This window comes from Amblyraja radiata, chromosome 9 (genome assembly GCF_010909765.2).
Source record: "Amblyraja radiata isolate CabotCenter1 chromosome 9, sAmbRad1.1.pri, whole genome shotgun sequence".
Lineage (NCBI taxonomy): Eukaryota > Metazoa > Chordata > Chondrichthyes > Rajiformes > Rajidae > Amblyraja > Amblyraja radiata.
Genome location: NC_045964.1, coordinates 53,575,629 through 53,603,402, shown reverse-complemented (window position 1 = coordinate 53,603,402; position 27,774 = coordinate 53,575,629). Strand labels below are relative to the sequence as shown.

The window sequence follows — 27,774 nt, the reverse complement described above, 5'->3', positions numbered from 1 at the left end:
GGGTTACGTTTGCTACCCGCCAATCCTCAGGAACTACTCCAGAATCTAAAGAGTTTTGAAAGATTATTACTAATGCATCCACTATTTCTGGAGCTACTTCCTTAAGTACTCTGGGATGCAGCCTATCTGGCCCTGGGGATTTATCGGCCTTTAATCCATTCAATTTACCCAACACCACTTCCCGGCTAACCTGGATTTCACTCAATTCCTCCAACTCCTTAGCACACAGTTTTTGCATGAGATGAGTGAACTTAAAAGTTCACCATGAAGTCCAGAGAGTTCAAACATATTTGTGGACCGGATGGTACAGCACACGACATTGTCGAGTTAGTGCAAAAGTGGTCACCTTCCACCCGAGGTATAAAGAGCAGATGTGCTACTTCAGTTATGCCTTATCTTTGGTCTTGTATGAATTAATATGTGTTCTTCAGTACTTTGATCCATCCTTTTCCCATTCAAAAATGATCATATATGACATGTTAATTGCTGGTTGACTTTCTTGATGTTTCTGCAATACTATACGTTACTAGTGCTGGTTGTTGTTGGTAAGAAATGACTTTAAACCAAAGTTTGACAAATAGTGAATGATAATCTGCAGAAAGCAGTTTGTCATGTGTAAATGGGAGCCATTCTGTTCTACCACAGCATAAATAGGGGAAAGGCTAGGGGGAATACAAAGCATAATAGGCTGCTGAGAGATGTAAGAGGAGGTGGAGGAAGGGGCAGAGCTGGTAAGCCAGAGGCTGTACTGAGGGTTCAATTCTGGGGTATAAAATGAACAATACTGTGGTGTGTTCAAGTTCTTTTTATACTCTACTTTGGAATGAAACATGATTTGTAGACTGGGGGCATCAAGTAAAACATATTGTGGTATTTGTGATACCACACTTTGAAAAACATATTGTGGTATTTGACACTCAAGCATGATATGTACAGTGTTGTAATAATTAAACATGTAATGCCATTTCTTATTGTGGCAGTGACCCCCACCAGCCCTAAAGACACAATTGGACTCAACAGCTAATATACATGCACCACAAACATATAGCATAAAAAGACCACAAATTTTGGATCCCCATCTACCATGCTCTAATCCTTCCTGGAAGTGTGCCTATTGTAATGTTGGCTTTTTAGTGTCTGGGGCACCAACTTTAAACAATCTTCATGTATCTTGTTCAGGTGCCGGAACCAGAAAGCTAAAGCAAATTCTAGTTTGAGTCAAAGAGTCACACAGTGCGGGCCCTGTGGCCCAACCTACCCGTACTGACCAAGATGCCCATTCTGTGCTGGTCACCTGCCCATATTTGGCCTGTATCCCTCTAACCCTTTCTAACCATGTACCTGTCCAAATGTCTTTTAAATTCTGTTAAGGTACCTGCCTCAACTGACTCCTCAGGCAGCTCATATACCCACCACCATCAGTTTGAAAAAGTTACCCCTCAGGTTCTTATTAAATCTTTCCCCTCTCATCTTAAACTTATGTCCTCTAGTTAAGTTTAGTTTCGTTTTAGTTTAATTTAGAAATACAGTGCGGAAACTGGCCCTTTGGTCTGTCAATTCCGCGTCAACCAGCGATCCTTGTACACTAACACGATCCTACACACCAGGGACAATTCCCAATTCCCTAAATTTTACCGAAGACAATTAACCTACAAACCTGTACATCTTTGGAGTGTGGGAGTAAACCGGAGCACACCGGGAAAACCCATGTGGTCATGTAGTCATGAAAACCCATGTGGTCATGAGAATGTACAAACTCCATACAAAGAGCAACCGTAGTCAGGATCGAACCCAGGTTATTGACGCTGTAAAGCAACAACTCTACCGCTGCGCCAGCGTGCCACCCTTATTGATACCCTCTAATCTGGGTAAAAGACACTGGGTATCCACGATCAATTCCCCTCATGATTTTATACTCCTCAGCCTTCTGTGTTCCAAGGAATCAAGTCTTAGTCTGCCCAGCCTCTCTTCATAGCTCAGGCCCTCATGTTCCAACACACTTTACAGCTTAATGACATCCTTCCTATCGAAGGGTGACCTAAACAGAACACAATGCTCCAATGCACCTCACCAGGTATTGTGCAAAAAGGTATCTTGCTTTGTGACAGTCCACCCTGAGGTATCCGAGACTGGGTGACTCAATGACTGAACCTGCACAGGGTCACTAGAGACAACTCAAAGGACCTTTATTCTTCTTTGAAGCCAGTTGAAATCCTCCATTTAAGTGCAGTAAAATGCCTTGAGCAGCTCATGGCAGGGACTTACATTTTTCAGTTCTGAGCTAGAGAGAGGAACCACTCACTACCACCAACCACGCACCTAAGCCCTGCACATGGGCGTCTAGAAGTCTGTCAGGTCTCCTTAAGCCAGGATGTCCAATTGGCAGCGGCATGGAGGTTTTATTCTCAGAAGACCTGAGAAAAAGGAGGAAATGATTGATTCTCTGACCAACTACTTGCTTTGAGAATGTTCTATTTATTCCTACAAGCACTTTAAATTAAAAGCAAACTGATTATGGCCGTCGATAGTTTTGAGAAGGTTAGAGGGTTACTATCTTTTGTCAATCCATTTATGATCATAAAATCTCCATTCACCCTATTCTGGTTCAATGCTGCCATCTGTTCTTCAGCTAGTGTCCCGGCCCAGGTCAAGGAATTATTTCTCAGCTGTAGAATGGTAGTTGAACCCTCTGTGGAGTTTAATGAGCTAAAGAGGGCAGGGGGGAACCAGATCAGTGTTTTAATGGAAAGTGAGAAGTTACATAAAGTTATGGGCCTGTCCCACTTAGGCGATTTTTCAGCGGACTGCCAGTGACTGTCTAAAAAGCCAAGGTGATACAGACACACATCGCGATGAACAGGAAGGTTGGCGCTGTAATTAAGACCGCTAAAGCACAGTGTATGGCAAGTCCTTTAAAAGAGGGGGGGGGGGGGGAGAGGAGGGGGGGAGAAAGGGGGTGAAGGAGTGGAGCCAACATTTAAGAAGCCAGATAAACACGGCTGTGAAGCTCGGCGGACATTTAACATCACCGGTCGGTTATCCTTGGTTCTGAAAACTACTGCTTACCTTTTTTTCCCCAATGAGCCAATGAAATTCACCGATCAGCACCGGCTACAACCTACAAGAACCTCCGAGAACCTTCGACCTCTTGGCAACCCATTAGGACCTCCTGGCGACCCACCTAGGGCTCGAGAATTCTCGCTACTCTCCCTGGCGGCTTCATTCTAGTCACCGCTAATTTTTCAACATGTTGAAAAATTCACGGCGACCATAATGAGGCTGCGGCTAGTCTCCAGCATGCAAGAATTTCTCACGACCATGAAAGAGACTCCTCGGCAACCACCCGCAAACATGTGGCGACCATGTGGCGACCGCATAGTCTCCTGCAGTCGCCTAAAAAGTCACCTAAGTGGGACAGGCCCATTAGAAATTTTGAGCTTGATTCAGTGGGAAGGAGCTACAGAGGCTGGTTTAAACCGAAGATAGACCCTTCTGAAGAAGGGTTTTGACCCGAAATGTCACCCATTTCTTCTATCCAGAGATGTTGCCTGTCCAGCTGAGTTACTCCAGCATTTTGTGTCTGTTATCAGTGTATATTAGGTTTTTCGAGTAACTGGCACTGAATTTCTGTGAGCATATTCAAGTCCCGTCAGGGTTCATCGGGAAGAGTAAAGCACATGCTGTAAAGCTAGCTGGTATCATCTAGAAATCCAGCATGGGATCAAGAGTTGATAAGAACTGTCCAATTCATCCTGGCATCGATATGATTTAAATTACGTAAGTATGCAGCTTTCCAACAATGTATTTGTCACCTCTTTCTAGCTGTGGTGGGTGGTTTATTTTGGTTCATTCTGGAGCAACAGAGCGGAAACAGGCACTTCATCCCCATGAGTCTAACCAGCGATCCCCGCACACTAACACTCCTACACACTAGGGACAATTTACAATTTTACCGAAGCCAATTAACCTACAAACCAGTAGGTCTCTGGAATGTGGGAGGAAACCGGAGCAACCGGAGAAAACTCACACGGTCACGGGGAGAACGTACAAACTCCACACAAACAGCACCCGTAATCTGGATCGAACCCGGGTCTCCTTACCGCAACTTTACCGCTGCGCCACCGTGCCACCCCACTTGTAATCTCAACATGGTGGTAGAGATACCTACAATGGAAGCTCACCTTGACTTCATGCACACTGATGGAATAATGCCAGAAGTGTCCAGGGGTGCAGTTTTGCTCTCCTACTTCGAGGAAAGGCTATGTTTAGGTCCTTATTTTCCATACAGCAATTTTTCCCACTCACGCTGGACTGGCCTGCAATAAACTGGAAGCAGATTAGTTGAAAGTAAATGTGGCAGTAACTGAAGTAACTCAGTTCAAAACTGCAGTGTGACTATTGAGTTCTGAGCCGAGGATCAGATACCAATTGCCACATCTCCATGAAAGGAAGTCGTCATGTCTGTCAGTAGTAAAGAGAGAAACATAAATATCAGGGAAGGGACATGTGATGTCAAATCTTCAGAAACAAAATAAACTGGGTCATTTCTTTCCATCTCCCTATAAATTCTGCACCACTGCCATCAAGGGCACATTTGCAAAGAACCTGTATTCTTTGAAAAGCTGATTTAGGAAAGGCTAAAATGTGTTTTTCAGCTCCAGCAATAACTTCACTTTGGTCACTGCACTGTCATAGAAACATAGAAACATGTCATCTCATGTTCCCTGGGTTTATTATTGATTTGCTCATCTGCTGTATGCTGAATTGCCATTGTCTATGGCAAATGGTCAGCTTGCATAAGCAAAGTGATATGGTTCTGTTCTTCTGGTCTCACAACCACCTCCGTGGTATCAGACTGCCTGACAGCAAGTTGTAGATGAGCAACAGCTTTCTCCAATGTACTGCTGGGCAACCTGAATCCATCGATTCCAGCTCTCATTACAAACTCTGCTTCCTATCCACTAATTCCAATCTTTAACTCCAGTGCCCTTACCTGGTCACTCACTTCCACTGAAGTAGAATGCATGATATGTAGACACCAGGAACTGCAGATGTTGGGATACTAAAATAAAGGCACAAAGTGCTCGAGTAACTTAGCGAGTCAGGCAACATCTCTTGAGAACATGGATAGGCAACGTTTCAGGTCAGGATCCTTCTTGCTATTCTACATTATGTTAAACATCAAAACCAACATTCTGTCATTTGCCAAGAATGCCTATTCCATTGCAGCAATGTTTCCCAAGATTCTTTCCTCCACACCATCCTTGTCTCCTTAACTGTAATTTTGTTTCTCAAAGAGTCGCCTATTGAAATGTCCATTTCTCCTTTGGCATCTTTGGCATTTGCCAACCCTCATCTATCCAAAGTGCAGACACAGGTTTCCTATTCTATACCCATCACAATATATTCCCTAACCTTATTTAATAATTGGATTTGAACACTTGATTATGCATCTTAACAATATTTTTCTCTTCAAAGTTTCTTTTTTATTGGTCCTTCAAATTTCATCACATATTTTCTCCACAAACCTCTTCAGCTCTTTCCCCTAACACTCTCTGACTGTAGCAATGTATAATATCGGGAAACTGTACAGACTCACCATCACTTTAATGTAAAGATTCACAGAGACTCCAAGCTGCATTTTATTGTTGAGCTGTATGCTTTCAGCTGTGTGTCGATCCACTATCATCCCATTTAAATCATTTAAAAAGAGTGGGTAAACCAGTGTAAGGACAGATGCTTCCAACCATAAGACAATTAACATTCTCTTTAGTTTAGTTGTATTATTGTCACGTGTGCCGATGTACAGTGAAAAGCTTTTTTGTTGCATGTTATCCAGTCAGCATTAGGACTTGACATGATTACAATCAAGCCACCCACAGAGCACAGATGCAGGATAAGGGGGTATAATGTTTAGTGCACGATAAAGTCCAGTAAAGTCCAATAGGTCATTGGGGAAGCTGTTTAGGTCATGGGGAAGCTGTAGTTAAAAGGAAATGCACAACATTTAGTTAGTAATGCTTTTGTGGACCAGGCTTTGTGGGTGGCATGGTGGCGTAGAGGTAGAGCTACTGCCTTTCAGTGCCAGAGACCCGGATTCGATCCTGACTATTGGTGCTTGCCTGTATACAGTTTGTATGTTCTCCCCATGACCTGCGTTGGTTTTCTCCCACACTTCAAAGACGTAGAGGTGTGTAGGTTAATTGGCTTGATATAAATCTAAAATTGTTCCTAGTGTGTGTAAGGGTAGTGTTAATGTGCGGGGATTGCTGATCGGCGCAGACTTGGTGGGTTAAAGAGCCTGTTTCCGTGGTGTATCTTTAAACTAAACTAAAGGAAAATTCTGCTGATGAAACACACAAGAATCTTTTAAGAGTACAATTTGAGGACCAGATTGTATCGCAAGATTGACTTGTGGGATTGGGGTGTAAATATGAACATTTCCTCACATCCTCTTTTAAATAAGGATATCGCACTTGCCTTTTATTAATTCATTGGTGCCACAAAATTATCCATAGAATTTAAAACTATTTGCCCGTGTGGTAAGCACATTCTTGAGTTTCTTAAAGATAAATCTCTTGTACTTTATGCTCAGTGCTTTATTCATTGGCCCCTCATTAATTCTCTCGATACTTTCAAGAGAGAGCTAGATTGGGATTTTGAGGATAGCGGAGTCAGGGGATATGGGGAGAAGGCAGGTACGGAGTATTGATTAGGGATGATCAGCCATGATCACATTGAATGGCGTGTTGGCTCGAAGGGCAAATGGCCTACTCCTGCACCTATTGTCTATTGTCTATTTAGGTTTGTGCAGTTAACTCTCATTATAGTTCACTGTGAAAATCTTAATAAAACATGCTTGTAATGTTATGTTCCCTTGAAACTAAGGAACTGTAAAATTTTCTGCCATATCCGTATTTTCACTAATATCCATCTCTGCAGAAGTCAGTGATATCATAGACACAAAATGCTGCAGTAACGCAGCGAATTTCTCCAGTATTTTGTGTATAAACCAGCACACACTGTTCTTTTTTATTATATTTCAGTAATATTATACCTTACTTCCTTTTTCTGCTAATAAAGCTTGAATTTTTTTTTCCAATTGTGTCAGTTTTCCTTTGCATCTTTCAACCTGATTATGCATTTTAATAATACTTTCCTAGTCAGAGTTTTCCTTTTTATTTGTGCTTGTGACACAAACAACTTATGAAGTTTACATCGCTTTTTTTTGTCCCCCACATGATTCCCCATTATCTTGGTGCTATCATTGCTTGCTTTTCTTCTTCTGACTTCCAAATATCCAGTCCTTCAGTTGCCCTACTCTGAATCTGATCCTCTCATGAACGTTGTCCTCCAAGTGTATCTAACATAGCGCACACCTTTCGTAAGATCAGTATTAAATAAAGTTGGAAATAAGATGCAGCCTAATTTCTAAACCTCTCAATGAAATATTATAACAATAGTATTCCACAATCTTATTGAGGTGTATAAGACTATGAGGGGAGTAGATAAGGTGAATGTACTGAGTTCTTTACCCAGAGAAGAGGATTCAAGAACCAGAGGATGTTGATTTTAAGTGAGAGGGGAAAGAGTTAATAGGATCCTGAGGGGCAATTTATGACACAGAAGGTGGTGGATATATGGAATGAGGTGCCAGAGGGGTAATTAATGCTGATATCAGAGTCAAAAGCCTGTCCCACTTGGCCGTCATTCGCGCGCCATTTACACGACCTACTAGCGTGTGGGTAGCGTGTGGGTAGCGCGTGGGTAGCGTGTATATAGCGCGGGACGGGCGCATGGAGTGGTGTGGAGGAGTGTGGAGTGGCGTGGAGGAGTGTGAACTTCGTCCTGCACTAAATCTTCGAGCGCCGCCGGCCTGTCGCGTAACTGACGGCCAAAGCAGGACAGGCCCAAGACCCTGGCGCAAAGCAAAGTCTCACCTCCAACAGCAGCAGAAGCAGGCAAACGATCGCCGAGCTCGGCCTGAGGCTCACGGCCGTTGCGGATCCGGATCCGCCCCCACTCCTACTCCCAGAGCGGGGCCAAGACGATTGGTGATAGACACAAAATGCTGGAATAACTCAGCGGGACTGGCAGCATCTCTGGAGAGAAGCAATGGGTGATGTTTTGGGTTGAGACCCTTCTTCACACTGAAGAAGAGTCTCGACCCGAAACATCATCCATTCCTTCTCTCCAGAGATGCTGCCGGTCCTGCTGAGTTACTCCAGCATTTTGTGTCTATCTTCAAATGACGTCACGCGCTCCAGACGGCTGTGCGGACGCATGTGGACGCGCGTGACCATCACGCGTCAGTCACTACCGGCCTGTCGCGTATATGACGGCCAAGTGGGACAGGCCCTTCAGAGTCATACAGCGTGGAGTTTCCCCACACCGACCATTGTGCCCCATCTGCACTAGTCCCACCTGCCTGAGATTTGGCCCATATCCCTCTAAACCTTTCTGATCCATGTACCTGTCTAAATGTTTCTTAAATGTTGTAAAAGTACCTGCATCAACTACCTACTCCGGCAGCTTGTTCCATGCACCTACCACCCTTTGTGTAAAAAAGTTACCTCTCAGGTTCCTATTAAATCTTCTGTAAACCTATGTCCTCTGGTTCTCAATTCCCCTACTCTGGGCAAAAGACTGTTCATTTACTCGATCCATCCCTCTCATGATTTTGTGCACCTCTATAAGATCACCCCTCATCCTCCTGCGCTCCAAAGAAAAGATTGCTAGTCTGCTCAACCACTTCCTATAGCTCAGGTCCTCGGTTCCTGGCGACATCCACATTCTATAACATCTTTTAAAATACAACTGGACAGGTTTCGAGGAATGTGGGCCAAACTCAGGCAGGTGGGACTTCAGGTAGATGGGCATCTTGGTTGGCATGGCAAGTTGGGCTGAAGGACCTGTTCCTGTACTATTTAACTTTTTGATGCTAACTCATGAGATGCTGTATCCAGAAAAAGATGTTAATAAACCTCTTCGTCACTGATATGTTGCTGCAGACGCAATGGGGTTGTTTTCTTACTCAAATCTTACTGACGATATTGTTTAAACTACTGATCCAACCTTCTGAAAATAAAGTATCTCCAAAAATATATCCATTCTTTCCAAATATACCTCTGCTCTAGTTCTGTTTTAAGGAAAGAATGAAGTCAATAAAGCCTTTTATTCCCCAAGAAGTCACAGCGGTTTTCTTAGGAAAACTCAAACCACTGACCCTATGTTGCACTCTTTACCAAATGCTCATGTGCAGAGTACTCAGCATCGTGGCCTAACTTAAACCATATATAACCATATAACAATGACAGCACGGAAACAGGCCATCTCGGCCCTACAAGTCTGTGCCAAACAATTATTTTCCCCTAGTCCCATCTACCTGCACTCAGACCATAACCCTCCATTCATTTTCCATCCATATACCTATCCAATTTATTTTTAAATGATAAAATCGAACCTGCCTCCACCACTTCCACTGGAAGCTCATTCCACACAGCTACCACTCTCTGAGTAAAGAGGTCCCCCCTCATGTTACCCCTAAACTTCTGTCCCTTAATTCTGAAGTCATGTCCTCTTATTTGAAACTTCCCTACTCTCAATGGGAAAAGCTTGTCCACGACAACTTTATATTGCAGTCAGCGTTTCAGTGCAAGCTAACCTTCTGCCCCACTACCTGGGTCCCTGTAGTTATTATGCATGAATGTCCAATTGGATGTAACCAAGTCAATACTTCTAGTAGGGACAGAGATAACTAGTTCCATGGGTAGCAGCACATTATGTGTAATTTACCTCATGCTGAGATTCAACAGCTGGGACAAACAGTAGCTGAAAACAAATAGAACTGGCAGTCCTATGTTTTACAATTGTACTGCATATCTTCACCTTCATATACTTAAGCATTGAACCTTCTGCAACAAACCAGCATGCGTTTAACACTCTGTACCCATTATGAATTGTTTGTTCACACAGCGTTGGCTGCTCAACCTTTGAATTATCACTATAATACAAAAAAAAATTCTGCTGTCTATGCAGTCAGCTTTCCTTTGCATACTTTTACTTCTTTCTGAGAGAGTTGAAATAGGTACTGGATTTCAAAATTATGGAATGAATACAGCTTCCTTTAAAAACAAGTGATGCAAATCTGAAGCTGTAATTATTCTCCCCAGAAATAATTTTGAGAAACTTAGAATTCAGAATTTGAGAAATTGAGAATTATCACCGATGTCCTTTTTTTACGTTTCTCCGGCAATAACAGAAACATTCTCGGCATTGTGAGTTCTACTCCCCATTCCAGAATTTGGCCAGTGCTGTATATCTCTTCTAGTCAAAGTTGCAGCTATTTGTTAAAGATAGACACAAAGTGCTGGAGTAACTCAGTGGGCCAGGCAGCATCTCTGGAGAGAAAGGATGGGTGACGTCTTGGCTCAGGACCCTTCTTCAGACTGAAAGCAGGGGGCGGTGTAGAGGTGAAGAGCTGGAGGTGAGAAAAGGTCAGGTCCTATTAGGGCCAGCCACAAATGACCTAAGACAGGGTAGGTCCATTGTTGGCTAGAGAAGGTGTGATCTCAAGAGGGAAACAATGTGGAGAACTGTGGAACTGGTAAAAAGAGAGGAGAGGGCCGTGTATGATGAAGTTACTTAAAATGAGAGAATCCAATGTTCATACTGCTGCGTTGTTAGCTACCCAAGCGAAATATGAGGTGCTGTTCCTCCAATTTGCGTGTGGCCTCACTCTGTTTGTTCTGCTTGTCATCCAACTAAATGTATTCTGTGGTGATCCCCCAATCAATTTTATGTTACCAGCTAGATTCTGGCCGTTCAGAGTTGCTCTCCCTTTAACACTTCTCAGGTAGAAAATTCCCTGTCAAATAACCACACAAATCAAAGTTCGGCTGTGGATATGGTAACCCTTCATGTGGAAATATTGCTGCAGGAAATGTTAACCAACTGATCAAGTTGGGTGCCTTAGTCACAAAGAGATACATTATTAGGAGAGACGTTTGACCCTTGGTAAAATTAGAGGCACGATGACACTAATCACAGACTGATACAACATCTACTGAGACAAACTAAAATCAAGTGAAACAGCATTCATAAAGAGAGAACTGTTATAAACCTGATGAAAGATGATCAGGTTTAAATGTAACTCACCACTAATGCATGCTGTCTGGCATGCTGAGTTCTTCCAGTATTTTCTGTTTTCATTTAATAATCCTTGAATGCACAATACTTTGCTCATATATCCAATGGACCTGTCTGAAATATTAGGTTCACACTGGACTAAATATATAAATCTTTTATTCTTCTCACAGGGAACACAAGAAATAATTATCCTTTCTCCCTTGCCTAATGTTGATGACAAATTACATACGGCAATATTTTGCTCATTTGCTGCCATATCTCTACACATTTAATGTCCTGCAGGAATCTATCAGCCTTTGTTGCAGTAACTGCAGTGTAAAAACTCAATGTTGTTTACCAAATCAATTTGCCGTCAGACAGTTACGCCGAATTTCCCCACACTGCTTCACAAATGGAAAGTTACGGGCGGACAGATGCTGTGGTGCAAAAGACTAGAATGGATTAAGGTATGGGTCAAGAATGGAATTTCAAGGAAAGCCAAGAAGGAGGTTTTGGATCAGTGGAGTTAATTGTTGGACTAATAGGGTTGTACAATGTGAACCACCATCTGAAGCAATCACACCATCAATTCCTGCAATGAACAAAACCAATTGTTCAGTCAGATCAAACTTGTTTTTGTTGCACGTGTTGATTTCCTGTTGTTTCATAGCCTTTTTAGCGTATGTGCATTTTTTTCCCCTGTTGGCAGGAACTCCACTTTGGTTCTACATGCAAATTGCACCGATAAGAAATGAATATGACAAGGTGGTTTTATTTTTATGCACTTTCAAAGACATTACCGTTTTTAAACAACCCATTGAAGATGAGTCAACAAAAGGTAATATTTCATTTCCGCTGCTAAATTGGTATGTTTGCTAAAGGAGAATTCAATGTTGTTTTCATTAAAGCATAGTTTACCTTTTGTATCACTCGATTAAGTGCAGGCTGACTGCTGTGATGGAAGAGAGGAGACAACTGTTGCATTAGGAGTTTCTATCATTGCACAGTGTGCATCACAGAAAATTAACGATGCTTCATTCTGTGGTTCTCCTGAATATCTAAATATATTATTTGTCTTCAATTTTATATTGTTGCATTTTCCTTTAGGATCCATTTACAGCCTACCATTATTTTGTTTGCTCTCATTTGCAGCATGCAATATAACCAACTTACCTTCTTGATATGATATTGCACTCATGAGGTTACGATGTACAAAGACCAATTTATTATTTTGCATTGAGATAATCAGACTATCTCCATAACCGATTCATATGTGTTTGCATTGATGCAGCCAGGGAATGACAACCCCCTTGACAGAAGTAGGTAATAGAAGTAGAACATACAAACACATTAAATATCACTTGTTTAATCTGGGAAATAATTGGCTGCTAAAGTCAGCTTTCCAATCATTATTAATCATCTCAGTTTCTTTTTCTATTTACTGAAGCCAAGTACTTCCAGTGCTTTCTTCTATTTTGCATGGTCAGGTTTCCTTGCACTGACTTTAGGGGCTTGTCAGAGGATCCTTTAATTCCAAACCCTTTCCTGGCTTTTAAGTCAACCCAGACTCCAAACTTAAATAGCCCCACTCTTTCCCATCTCACCCTCCACTTCTCTCTCCTTATCTGTGTACCATCAGCAGTCCTCCAATATCTCCTTTGGCTCCCAGTCTCCCAACATCCTTTTTGCTTCTACATTCTCTTCAGTCCCAGTGCCAGATACACAATCCCTACCTTTCTTCCCACCTCCACTGCTTTGAACCAGTCCTTCAACACCCTCCAGCCCACAGCTTCCAGTTTCACTCCTCACCGCATCCCAATCTATCTTCCCTTCCATTCTCCAATCTCACCCCACCTTTTATTTTCCTTTTCCACCCCTTCTTTTCCCCATGCATTACCTAAAGGACTTGGTTGCCACAAAGTCACCCTGGCTAGGAACTGCACTTGATGCAAAGCATGTTGCAGTATTTAAAATGCCCCAATAGTTTCAGCAAACCTTGGGACCAATCTTAATGCTTTGAATGGAGTTTGTCATCATCCAATGCTCCTTTCCTTGATGTTGTGCTGCAATAATGGTTTTATCTTAATTAAAACTAATCCGAGCTCCACCTTCCCTTTCCGTCCCAAGTGCAATAAGAAAGTGATGTCAAATAATTTAATAAAAAGATGGTTGATCAGCATCTCAAAATGTTAACAGTGAAACTCTGAAGGGATATACATCTGGGTCTCTTGCACATGGCAGAAGGATGCTAATTGCCAATGCAGTCTGCCTATCGACTACATTTAGTGAGTAGCCCATACATAGCAACTGCAGAGTTATTTGCTGCAGTGCGGTGTTATTTTCCAGAGAATTTAATCAAATGGTACAGCACTTCATGTTGGCTGTATTCCACATCTTAAAATTAATGGAATATGGTTGAATATTTATCTGTTTGTCAAAACCTAATCCCTTTCACTTGATTTATTTCTTATACGCTATATCCCTTTTGTTTGAGTAAAAGGATAGAGAAATGGCAAATAATTAATCGGCTAATTCTTCTAAGGTGCATTCTTGAGTTATTTCTTGACTTTGACTCTGGAGTGTCATTGCAATTTTTTTTTTCAAAATGACCAAATTAATAATTGAATCATCAACAATGTAAATTTGTGGTAGACTTTTGGCGAGATCACAAATATCTGTAGATCTTAGAAAGATAAAGTGGTAAATGCATTATTCATCGAGATCTCTGTGGCTTCTGAGAATCATTACAGATATTTGCTGCCTTGAAATTAATTGCTGATGGGAAGTGCTAAGGGTGCGAGGCTCTCAGCTTACCAAGCACTAAGCTATCATTGACTCGGTCACTAAAGCATGTGAGAGCATAGATCTTAGACACAACATCTGCAAGACAAAGGTTTGCTATTGACCTGCCCCCTCCTACAGTAAAGGTTCACTATGAGGCCATGGAAAACAGGGATCACTTTTCCCGATATAAATTATGAAATTCATAGTAGTCTTCCATGCACCAGCATGGGCTTTGGTTGATTTATAAAAAGGTGTTCGAAGGTCAAAACCTCAGATCAGAGATAAAACTCATGGTCCTCCATTCACCAGGCTGCAGTTGTGCTGCTGCAAGTAAGAATTTAATTGTTCCGTTTCTTAGACCTATGACAATAAAACACTCTTGTCGTCTTATGTGTAGGAAAGAACTGCAGATGCTGGTTTAAACCGAAGATAAACACAAAATGTTGGAGTAACACAGCAGGGCAGGCAGCATCTCTGGAGAGAAGGAATGGACCATTCCTTCTCTACAGAGATACTGCCTGTCCCACTGAGTTATGCCCCTGTCCCACTTAGGAAACCTGAACGGAAACCTCTGGAGACTTTGCGCCCCACCCAAGGTTTCCGTGCGGTTCCCAGATGTTTTTGTCAGTCTCCCTACCGGCTTCCACTACCTGCAACCTCCGGCAACCACTTGCAACCTCCGGGAACCGCACGGAAACCTTGGGTGGTGCGCAAAGTCTCCAGAGGTTACCGTTCAAGTTTCCTGTGGGCCAAGGGCATTACTCCAACATTTTGTGTCTGTCTTTGACTTGTCTTGTCAGTCATCCCTGCCTGCCTAAATGCTGCAGAACTACCGATAACAGACACCTCAAGGCATTAGAAAGATGCACCAAATTATTTCTGCAATATCCTCCCACTTTATAGGAAGCAAAACTGAATCAATTTCACTGTCTCTTTCATACCAACGTTCACAGTTTTGAGGCCCTAGTTGCACTTCATCAGCTCATTGGGCAGACCTGGTTGTTCTTATACCCAACTGCGGACTCCTGAAATAAACGCTCTATTTCTAAATTCCTTCAGTGTAAGGGACTACCCAGTCTTTAGAGTCAAAGTCCTCAAAACCTTTATGAAAAATGCAGCAGCCCCCTGTCTCTTGGGAATTCCTTATCTATGATTACCAGAGAAGGTTGCTCAGGATGGTAATGAGAAATTTGAGTCCTTGCACTTGGAATGCACAGGAGCTCTGTGTAAATCCGTCTTGCCCTCCTACCTCACCTGTGGAAGAGCGTGTGGTTCCCACATTGACCTCATCGTTCACCGTGGTTCTCACAAAACTGCAGGCCATCATTGACCCTGAGGGACTCAGTGAGAAGGTGGAGCTACAGTCGTGTGCACCTACTGTACTGTGCCTCTGAATTTCATTTCTTTGCTACTCAGCATATTTAACGCTACCTACCTGGAATAAATTCCTAGGCATGCATTTGAACCAGTTAATCATAAACTGTTGAATTACCTGCAGAGGCTTGTGCTAGCACAAAAACATCTTACATAAACCTCACAGTGGAGTATCCCAGACCCCTTTCAGACAAAAGTTGACAGTGTAAAATCGGAATTTAAGATGCCAGGTTAGAGAATAGTGAAATGGTAGAGTTTCAAAAATGGAAACAGATTGAATACCACCTCTCCCAACTTCAGCAAATGTTAGGGACTATGATGGATGGAAATTATACAACGACCAAGCATTTTCCCCTTATTAAACCAGAACTATTTAGCAGGAGAGGCAATATCTGTTTGAGTTATTGTTGCTGTTAAACCAACTTCTTTCCCCTGTCCTGCTGAGCATTCTAGCGATTTAGTGCTTTATTTCCAATTTTATCCCTCCTCGATAGTTCACTTTTGTGCGCAAAATAACTTTTGAATATTTTATGATCAAAAAATGTATTAAACCAAATTTCAGCAGAAGTGCAAATAAATTGTAACACCTTTTGTATCTACAGATATCGATTAAAAACAATCATTATTTTATAATATGTAAATACTGTGAAATATGTAAGTGAAGTGAATGTATAATCAAAGTAACAAACCAACATTTACTAAATAACTTTTGTGTTCTCATAACGTTCCAAATTGTTTCACTGCTTCTGCAACATCTCTGAAGTGTTGCTACAGACACAACAGTCAATCTCCCAAAGATAGACACAAAATGCTGGAGTAAGTCAGCAGGATAGGAATGGGTGACGTTTCGGGTCGCGGCCCTTCTTTAGACACAGGGTCATCTTCCTATCCCACTGGAGTTACTCCAGCATTTTGTGTCTATCTTCGATGTAAACCAGCATCTGCAGTTCCTTCCTAGGCAATTTCCCAAAGTCCCTCAAGCAGCACTGATAAATGATTGGTTAAAGTGTTTTGGATGGTGCTGTTTTAGTTCATCAAATGTTGCAATGAGATCTGTTACATCAACTGCTTCTGCAGACTGGCCTTAATTTAAAATTTCACTTAACAATGCAACACTGCCCTGAACTGTCACCACAAATTATGTGTAGAGCAGGAACTAATGATGTCCTGTGAGTGTAAGCCACAGCCAGAGGACAATTTTAAGCTTCCTGACATGAATGAGAGGATTTTGATCAGAAGCTTGGTTGATATACTGCTTGATTTAATCTGCTGCTGGCATCAATAACATGTAGGTGTAAAATAATCTTTTGTCTGGAACCTGTTATATTACCACCAGGCAGATATAATCATGGAGTTGCATTCTTAGGAAAACGGGAGGAATTGTTGTCTTTTAGAAGTCTGTGTAACTGATTTATGGCTAATCTATACACTACAAGGTAGTATTGACACATACTTCGTTAATAATTCATATGATTTTATGTTGTAAACTTGCTGCAGATTAGGCTAAGCAGCCAGGCTGCCATGGCATGAAAACACTGATGGCTGAGTGAACAAAAACAGTAAATAACTGTGCTATAAGCCCCTGACTTCTGAGCATCGCAGGTGGACATTTAGAGGATAATTCCCAGTGGAAAAGAGGGTGAATGACTAATTTCAATTAAAAAGATCCTGAAGTTTAGGTTACTCAACATATTTCTAATCCCATGGTACAGAAGGTATTATCCAAGTAACCCTTCAGTTACCCACAATCATTTGAATACATTGATTGATGGAAAGATACAGCATGGAAATAGGCCATTCAGCACACTCCAAGTCCGCAATGACCAACCATCACCTCCATTCTAGTTCTGTGTTATCCCATTTTTGCATCCACTCCCTACACCCTATGGGGCAATTTACAGGCACCAATTAACTAAAAAAACTGCACATTTTTGGGATTGGGGGGGAAACCGAAGAACCCAGAGGAGAACCATGTGGTCACAGGGAGAATGTGAAAACTCCACACGACCAGAACCCGAGGTCCAGATCGAACCCGGGTCTCTGGTGCTGTGGGGCAGTAGCTCTCCCAGCTGTGCCACCTTTAACCAGGGATTTTCATAAAACTGTTCTGCAGTGTTCCGTGTTGTTCGGGAACATACAGTAATTTCAGAAGGATTAGAAGGGTGGGAAGAGGGTGGTAGATTTCCACACCAATCCTACGAGTCGCTGCCACTTGTAAATCCCCTCCATCAATCCCTCTCATGACTTGCAGAGCGACTGCTGATGGTGAAGCAACCAGCCCAAAATGGGCTGCTTTGCCCGTCAACACCAAAGGTTTGAGGCCCAGTTGTTAGTGAGCCTCTTGCTTCCGGCTTTGACAGGCAATCACACCAAGTGAACTGCGATTAGTTGCTGGTCCCAAAACCGCTATGAAGATCTATAATTAACTTCTGTTAGAGTTCCAAAATAAGAATGCATTACTTTCTGAATCCCGCTAACATCTTCCATATAACTTAAGTTGCTATGCAGTACCTTGTAACATTGTTGAAAGTACAGCTTTGCTGAAATGTGTATGGTGCATGGCAAAGATATTGAAATAGAAATCATTTTTATCTTAATACCCATGCATGGCCTTTAAGCAGGATTCTCAGCACAGTATTTCCTTCCTTAATGTAAAAGGCATTTCTTTGTTCTTATCAGCTCAATTTGTGAATCGCATTCTTCAAGCACCTCTAAATGACCTCACCTCTGTGTTACCAGTGTTACTGTGTTTGGAATGGTGCGGGTACCCACTGCCGGAAAACCATTCAGTCAATTGGCGATGGTGGTCATATACAAGGCTTGCATCAGATGTAGTAGGACGGTGGTTAAAGAACAAGTTGATGCATACAATTACATTTGTTAATTATTTTAGTTTAGAGATACAGCGTAGAAACAGGCCGTTCGGCCCACTGAGGCCACGCTGACCAGCGGTCACCCGTACACTAGTTCTATCCTACAATCTATCCTACAATCACGGGACGACAGATGGCACAATGGGCTAAGTGTTCGGCTGGCAACCGGAAGGTAGCCGGTTCGAATCCCGCTTGGAGTGCATACTGTCGTTGTGTCCTTGGGCAAGACACTTCACCCACCTTTGCCTGTGTGTGAATGTGTGTGAGTGATTGGTGGTGGTCGGAGGGGCCGTAGGCGCAGATTGGCAGCCACGCTTCCGTCAGTCTGCCCCAGGGCAGCTGTGGCTACAGAAGTAGCTTACCACCACCGAGTGTGACTGAGGAGTGAATGAATAATGCGATGTAAAGTGCCTTGAGTATTAGAAAGGCGCTATATAAATCCCATCCATTATTATTATTATTAATCTAGGGACAATTTATAGAAGCCAATTTACTTACACTCTTTGGAGGTGTAGGAGGAAACCGGAGCACCGAGAAAAAATTCACGTGGTCACAGGGAGAACGTTCTAACTGCGTACAGACAGCACTCGACAATCAGGATCGAACCTGGGTCTCTGGTGCTATAAGGCAGCAACTCAAACACTGCGCCACTGTGCCTTATTAAGAGGAATAGCACAGGTGTTAAAGTAAAAGTATTTAATTGATATTTTAAAATCATATTTGCCGTGCTTAACCAATAATGAGTTTTACTAGCAATTGCCAGGTCACATCTACCTGGAGTGATACAGTCATTTTTCTTCAGGCATTACAATTATTGATTCATGTGTAACAAGTGAAACTATAAGAATGGATTATTGGAGTAGGCAATTACTGTGTGATTTCTTTAATGAAAGGGTGGGCAAAGTTTGCTCGACTGACCCGGGCGCTGACAAATAGTCGAAGTGCTCTGCAACAGTTGGCTCCAATGAACAAAACTGATGGGGTCCATAAACATTCACGTCTTGCAGAGGTAAGTCCTGAATTCCTTTTTTGTTTGAAATGTTTTTTCTTCAGAGCATTGGCCAGGACAGAAAGTTTGTAGAGTAAAGAAGTTCAATCCAAAATTTATGACAGGAAAATATTTCATCCTTTAGTCAAAACTAGGGATCAGATGATTAGGTGTAAAGATCAGGGAACAAGGGAAGATAGACACAAAAAGCTGGAGCATCTCTGGCGAATGAACCAGGTGATATTTCAGGTTGAGACCCTTCTTTAGACTGAGTCAGGGGACTGGGATCCATGATCCCTTCCTCTTTAACATAAATTTTTGTGGTTTCACAGCAAGTGATGGATGGATCATAGCATGTAATTGTGGTGGGATGAGAGATGTTCCCGGTCTCCAGCCCCAGTTTTTATGTGTAAAGTTGCTCCTATGTTTTTTCTTCAGAGCATTGGCCAGGACAGAAAGTTTATAGAGTATTGCACTCTGGTGCAATAAACAGAGAATATGCGGAATCATGAAGATGAAAGGAAAGTTTCTTTAAATGTGTTGTATTTTTTGAAATGATGAAATGCTTGGATCATGTACCACGCCTTTCTCTGTTTCAGGTTCTACAGCTAGGATCTGACATCCTTCCTCAATACAAACAGGAGGCTCCAAAGACTCCACCTCACATCATCCTTCACTATTGCACATTCAAAACTACCTGGGACTGGATCATCCTTATCTTAACCTTCTACACTGCCATCATGGTCCCTTACAACGTGTCCTTCAGAACAAAGCAGAATAATATTGCTTGGCTAGTGCTGGACAGTGTGGTGGATGTGATTTTCTTAGTGGATATTGTCTTAAACTTTCACACCACTTTTGTGGGCCCTGGAGGGGAAGTTATATCTGATCCTAAACTGATTAGGATGAACTACTTAAAAACTTGGTTTATCATTGACCTGCTCTCCTGTTTACCATATGACATCATCAATGCCTTTGAAAATGTGGATGAGGTAGGTTGTGATTTTTGGATTTACTGCAGCAAGCAAAAGTGTTCTGTTTCCCTCATTAGTGTTTAACATTGTGCTGTCAGTGTTGGCTTTGATTTGTGGCAGACCTTTGTGATGTAGTCCTGTTAGGGCTAAATTATGTTATTGAATCCACTGAGCTTCTACCTCATTCATCTTGTGGAGTGAACGTCCTGGGATTCTGACAAGAATGGCACTTTATGAAATAATAGAAACAAGGAACTGCAGATGCTGGTCAATATACAAAAGGACACAAAGTGCTGGAGGAACGCAGCAGGTCAGGCAGCATCACTCTGCGGATACATGACTTTTCAAGTCAAGATCCTTCTTCAGACAAATCGTAGATGGGGGCGAAGAAAGCCTTTTCCAGCTTTCTCCTCCCCCACCACTTTTAGTCTAGAGAAGGGTCTTGACCCGAAACGTCATCTATCCATGTTCTCTTCCCGACCTGCTGAGTTATTCCAGCACTTTGAGTCTTTTTATGAAATGATGGTTCCATAAAATATTTAGATTCCTGTTTGTAAAGGAAAGAAAAAAAAAAATTCTGGAAACTGAAACACGTTGCAGATCTTGAAACAATTCTCTGGTTGAACTCACAAGTAAAGTTCAAGGAATGGAAAGCTTTGCAATTAAATATTTACTTCACAAAATAAAGCAAAATTACTCGGATACCATTATAACTAGAGCAGCCTAACACGTGTTAAAACGTGTTAGTTAGCGGGATCACCCATAGTTTTTGTCAGGTTAAAGTTACTGAAGAAAATGGTTACAGGGTGTAGGTTGAAGCTCCGAGAGCTGAAACATTTTGTTGCTATGCCTACAATTATTAGAGGATAAAAACGAGAACCACAGATGCTGGAAATCTGAAATAGAGGACCGGAGGAGGCGCTGTCCTGAACGGCTGCCTGTCCTGCAGCTGTCCGTTTTTTTCCCTTTTTTATTATTTTTAGTTCGTTAAGTGTACAGTCAGGGGGTCTAAATCTTTTTATGTGTGGGGGGGTGGTGGGGGGGAAGGGGGAAACTGCTTTTCCAAGTCCCTACCTGGTCGGAGGGGTTGCCTTCCTCCGAGCAGCGTCTTCGACCTGTCCTTGCGGCCTACCAGCGGGTCCTGGAGCGACGTTTCCCTGAGGGGACCTGGCCAGAACATCGGCTTTGGCGGCGGCGCAGAACATCGGCTTTGGCGGCGGCGCAGCGCTGGAGCGCTGTCGTGGAGCGGGCGATGCCTTTCCTGGGTCGCCGCGCTGGGACTCCAGTATGCTGGGACCGCCGATGAAAATATCGTGGAGCCGCGGTTCTGCGGAGCGGCCAGCTGCGACGTTGAACTTTACATCCCGGAGCCTGGGATCTCTCACCGAGATCGCCAGTGTGCGGAGCTCCGTCTGGCGCGGTCTGTTGGCTTGGAAGCCGCGGGCTCCGGTGGGAAGGCGGCCGTTCCTGGCACCCCAAGCCGCTGGGGGTTCTCCCGACGCCGGAGTACCATCACCCGGCGAGAACATCGGGCGCCGTGGCGGCGACTGTGGAGGCCTCAATAGGCCCGACTTTGGGTGGACAAGAGGATGGGGACTGGACTTTGTGCCTTCCCCCACAGTGGGAATCACTGTGGGGGGATGTTTTTATATTTTGGTGTTGAATTTCTTCATGAATACTATGTTGTATTTTTATTAGTGTGCTGCAAGGACATCTGAATTTCCCCTGAATAAGGGGATTAATAAAGTCTAATCTAATCTAATCTAATCTAATCTCGTAGAAATAAATTCTAGGTTGCAGGAATCTGAAGAGGAAGTTGGCATTATTTGATGCAGCTGACACTGCTATTTTGCTTGCAAGTGACAACAGCAGCAATATTTTCTATTTTTGAGTGTTTTGACCTGACATGCAAATGGTCTTTTAACCTGATATGCAAATAATGTCACACAACTGCTCATGTAGATTCAATTGCATGGTGCCAGGATGTATCAGCCCATCCAGGATTAGCTTATTTCTGCAGTTGTTGCATCACAAGCAGCTGAGATTCATCCCTGATCCAACAAAAAGATTCTTTGTCTCTTTGCTACAAATCATCTTTAACTTTTCTGGTGCAGAGGTTCATGCACTGGAAGCGTGGGTCAGGAATTATGAATGGTAAAGTCAGTGAAGACCACAACTAAATCCCAGCAGGAACCGGGTTACAAAGGTTTCACAAAAAAAGCTAAAATCTCCCACTACTAAACAAGTCATAGATTTGGATAGCACCTAAACATGCCCTTTTACCCAACTCGTCCATGGCAACCAGATAAAGTGGACCCATATGCTTGCCATTTGCCCACATCCCACCAACCTTTTCCCCGCCACGAGCCTGTCCAATTGTCTTTTAAACATTGTAATTGTACTCACCTCTACCACTTCCTCTAGCGATTTGTTCCATATTTACCCCAACCTTTTTATCTTTTCAGCAAAATCAATAGAAATTAAAATCCACCAGTGTAGGAAGGAACTGCAGGTGCTGGTTTGAACCGAAGATAGACACAAAATGCTGGAGTAACTCAGCGGGACAGGCAGCAGCTCTGGAGAGAGGGAATGGGTGACGTTTTGGGTCAAGACTGAGAAGAATGTCACCCATTCCTTCTCTCCAGGGATGCTGACTGTCCCTCTGACTGTCCCTCTGTCCCTCTGACTGTCCAGCTTTTTATGTTTAAAATCCCACAGGTTTGCATGTTCAAGTGGCGAAGGTGAAAATGATGGCCTTCTGAACTTTGCACTTGGTTCTAGTCATTCTGGAGTAAACCGTATCTGTACAGGAGGATCTAAATTTATGCTGGATAGTTCTCTTTGCCCACCCAAGGATGATTCTATGATTTTATTTTCAGCTTGTGTTTTTTTTCTCATGATCTATAGAAACAGGTGTAAGGTCAGCAAGGATTAATCGAAAACATTTGTAAACCACGGAACCTGGATTCAGTGACCTAAATCTGAGCGATTGACTTTGAAGGAGCAGTTCTGCTGCAGCGCTAATCAAGAATGAAAGGGAATTGTTACAGATAACAGGATGCTGAAAGGCATGATAAGAATATTTTTTCAAAGTAATAAATGGTGCAATGCTTCAGCAGATGCACTCTTCACGTTGAATGGTGTCAGGATTTATGTGATTGAATCACAGTAGTAGATAAAGGTTAGTGCATTGATGAGAGCTCCCAGCAGCCCGCTGCCACAAGTGATAAGACTCAGACATGGTGGCATTATCCAGCCATTCCTAGAACAACCAAATCTTAAGGGAGATTGTGTTACAATTTCACTTCTCCGCAGATAGCCATTTCCCACTTTGATATCTACTGATGCACTTGTGTGAAAAGGTCGCAATGACTGACACCATCCCAGCTGAGGTTTCACCAAGTTCCTGAAATTTTAATTCTCAATATAATTACTCAAAAAAAAACCGTGGCAACGTTCAGCTATGAAAACTTAGTTTTCAATGCATTAAAAAGTCTCAGGACACTCACCTTGCAGAATGAGTTCATCATCTGCATGATCCATGTACAATGAATCCTCATGCAGACATGACTGGGATTTCTCTCATTGTTGCCTCCACAAGGGAGTGAAGCTACTTGACTGTCGGTCCCAAGAGTCAGGAAGTCAAGTTGCAGCTTTTTAAAACAATATCCTGGCCGAATTTTGTAGTATTGTGTGCATTTCTGGTTGCCCCATTACAGGAAGAACGTGAAGGCTTTGGAGGGTTGGAGAGGGCTCGGATGAGTTTTACAGGTATGCTGCCTGATTTAAGGGGTATTAGCTAGTGAGAGTTTGGAGAAACGGGGATTGTTTTCTCTGAAGCATTGGAGGCTGATTGGAGACCTGATAGAAGTTTATAAAATGATTTGAGGCTCAGGGCAGCACAATGGTGTAGAGACACAATGGAGTCGGTGCCTTACAGTGTCAGAGATCCCGGATTCAATCCTGACCATCTGTATGAAGTTTGCACATTCTCTCTGTGTCTGCGTGGGATTTCTCCAGGTGCTCCAGTTTCTTCCCACACTCTAAAGATGTGCAGGTTTGTAAGTTAATTGGCTTCTGTGAATTGTTCCTAAGTATCTAGGATACAGCTAGTGTACAGGTGATCGCTGAACTCGGTGGGCCGAAGGACCTGTTTCCACTCTGTATTTCTAAACTAAACTAAACTAAACTAAAATAAAATAAAATAAAACTATGGGTAGATAGTCAGAGCCTCTGTTTCAGGGTGGACAAATAGCAAAGGGCATAGCCATATCATTTGAGATCAGAGGAGAAAGGTTTAAAGGAGATGTGTAGGGCAAGTTTTTACACAGAGAGGGGTAGGTACCTGGAACGAGCTGCCAGTGGTGGTGGTTGAAGCAAATATGACAGTGGTGTTTAAAAGACTTTTAGATAGGCACATGAATGTGCATGGAATGGAGAGAGATAGATTGTGTACTGGTGGAAGGATTAGTATAACATTGCATCGAGACATCGTAAGCTGATCTGCTTGTTTCTGTGCTGTACTATTCTATCTTCTCAATGCAGCGTTGAAGAAACTTTGCTTCTACTATTCTGCCACTCCCTATTTCTAGCGCTGAACAATTTGACAATGAATTTAAAATGTAAATAGACGGTTCAAATGATTTAAATTTGAAATTAATTATTTTTAAGTAGTCTTTCACAATTCAAACACCAATCAATGGTATTTGCATGTTTGATGTTCAAAACAATGAACTGTTTATATTATTTATTGTATACAAAGGATACAAAGGACATTTATTGTCACAAACACCAATTGGTGTAGTGAAATTTGACTTGCCATTGCAGCACACAAATAAAGATAAGACACAACATTAAAGAATTTAACAATAAATATAAAAACATCCCCCCTATAATGGTTCCCACTTTGAGGGAAGGCAGCAAAGTCCAGTCCCGTCCCCTGTTCACCCATAGTCGGGCCTATTGAGGTCTCCGCAGTCGCCGCTACGGCAGCCCGATGCTTCAGGCCCCCTCGCTGGATGATGGAGATCCGGCGTCGGAAGAACACTCTTCAGCGGCTCGGAGTGTCCGGAGCAGCCGCTTCCTCCCCGGAGACCGTGGCTCCCGAAGTCCACAGGCCACGCTGGTCGGAGCTCCGACACTGGCGATCTTGGCGAGACATCCCAGGCTCCGCGGTGTACAAATTCCAGCGCCACCCACAGCTGGACGCTCCACAGACCACAGCTCCGCGATGTTGCAGTCAGCGGTCTCAGCACTCCGGAGCTTACCACACGGCGACCCGGGTAAGGCATCGCCCTCTCCGTGATGGTGCCTCAGCGCTGCGCCACCAGCGAAGCTGAAGTTCAGGCCGGTCTCGGCAGGAAAACGCAGCTCCAGTCTGTTGGTAGGCCGTGAGGAGTGGGCGAAGATGCGGCTCGGAGAAAAGCCGCATCTCCGACCAGGTAGGGACTGAGAAAAATAGTTTCCCCCTTCCCCCCCCCCCTCCCCCCCCTCCCCCCACCTCACCCCCACATAAAAGACTAGAAGACCTCCAAAACAAACACTTTTAACTCACTAAAAATAAAAAAAGGGTGAAAGGACTAACAGCTGCTGGCAGGGCAGCCATACTCGACGGCGCCCCCACGCTAGGACAATTTCATAGCTGATTTCATTGATGTCATTTATCAGTGACAAAGTTGACTGGAAAGAGACCCTAGCAGGGATGACCGTGGAAAAGCAATGGAAGGTATTTTGGAGAATAATACAGAAGGTGCAGGATCAGTTCATTCCAAAGAGGAAGAAAGATTCTAAGAGGAGTGGGAAGACCGTGGCTGACAAGGGAAGTCAAGGACAGTATGAAAACAGAAGAAGAATAACATAGCAAAGATGAGCGGGAAGCCAGAGGATTGGAAACTTTTAAAGAGCAACAGAAGTTAACTAAAAAGGCAATATGGGGAGAAAAGATGAGGTACGAAGGTAACGTAGCCATGAATATAAAGGAGGATAGTAAAAGCTTATTTAGGTATGTGAAGAAGAAAAAAATAGTTAAGATAAATGTGGGTCCCTTGAAGGCAGAAACAGATTAATTTATTATGGGGAACAAGGAAATGGCAGATGAGTTGAACAGGTACTTTGGATCTGTCTTCACTAAGGAAGACACAGTCAATCTCCCAGATGTACTAGTGGCCAGAGGACCTCGGGTGACTGAGGAAGTGAAGGAAATTCACATTAGGTAGGAAATGGTGCTGGGTAGACTGATGGGACTGAAGGCCGATAAATCCCCAGGGCCTGATTGTCTGCATCCCAAGGTACTTAAGGAAGTGGCTCAAGAAATCGTGGACGCATTGGTGATCATTTTCCAATGTTCTGTAGATTCTGGATCAGTTCCCATGGATTGGAGGGTAGCTAACGTTATCCCACTTTTCAAGAAAGGAGGGAGAGAGAAAGCAGGGAATTATCGACCAGTTAGCCTGACGGTGGTGGGGAAGATGCTGGAGTCAATTATAAAATATGAAATAGTGACACATTTGGATAGCAGTAACAGGATCGGTCCGAGTCAGCATGGATTTACGAAGGGGAAATCATGCTTGGTTAATCTTCTGGAATTTTGTGAGGATGTGACTAGGAAAATGGACAAGGGAGAGCCAGTGGATATACTTGGACTTTCAGAAAGCCTTTGATAAGGTCCCACATAGGAGATTAGTGGGCAAAATTAGAGCTCATGGTATTGGGGGTAGAGTGCTGACATGGATAGAAAATTGTTTGTCAGACAGGAAACAGAGAGTGGGGATTAACGGGTCCCTTTCAGAATGGCAGGCAGTGACCAGTGTGGTACCACAAGGCTCGGTGCTGGGGCCGCAGCTAATTACAATATACATTAATGATTTAGATGAAGGGATTAAAAGTAACATTATCAAATTTGTAGATAACACAAAGCTGGGTGCAGTGTGAACTGGGAGGAGGATGCTATGAGGATGTAGGGTGACTTGGACAGGTTGGGTGAGTGGGCAAATGCATGGCAGATGCAGCTTAATGTGGATAAATGTGAGGTTATCCACTTTGGTGGCAAGAACAGGAGGCAGATTATTATCTGAATGTTAGGAAAAGGGGAAGTACAATGTGATCTGGGTGTCCTTGTTCATCAGTCACTGAAAGTAAGCATGCAGGACATCAGGCAGGAAGAAAGCTAATGGCATACGAGGAGTTAGAGTATAGGAGCAAATAGGTCCTTCTACAGTTGTACAGGGCCTAGTGAGGACCACACTGGAGTATTGTGTGCGTTTTTGTCTCCAAATTTGAGGAAGGGCATTCTTGCTGTTGAGGGAGTGCAGCGTAGGTTCACGAGGTTAACTTCCGGGATGGTGGGACTGTCATATGTTGAAAGAATGGAGCGACTGGGCTTGTATACATTGGAATTTAGAAAGATGAGAGGGTATCTTATTGTAACATATAAGATTATTAAGGGATTGGACATGCTGAGGTAGGAAACATGTTCCGATGTTGGAGGAGTCCAGAACCAGGGGCCACAATTTAAGAATAAGGGGTAGGCCATTTAGAACGGAGATGAGGAAAAATGTTTTAATCCAGAGGGTTGTGAATCTGTGGGATTCTCTGCCTCAGAAGGCAGTGGAGGCCAATTGTCTGGATGCTTTCAAGAGAGAGCTAGATAGAGCTC

General features: G+C 43.1%; 1 protein-coding gene across 1 annotated transcript in view; it reads left to right on the top strand.

Moving 5' to 3' along the window:
• Positions 1 to 27,774, top strand: part of kcnh5 (potassium voltage-gated channel subfamily H member 5) — a 177,070-nt gene that overhangs the window by 62,804 nt on the left and 86,492 nt on the right. Inside the window, exons 4-6 of the mRNA XM_033026452.1 lie at positions 11,837 to 11,965; positions 19,052 to 19,167; positions 19,746 to 20,138. Coding sequence (XP_032882343.1) covers positions 11,837 to 11,965; positions 19,052 to 19,167; positions 19,746 to 20,138 — 638 coding nt within the window. The remainder of the gene's footprint in view (positions 1 to 11,836; positions 11,966 to 19,051; positions 19,168 to 19,745; positions 20,139 to 27,774) is intronic.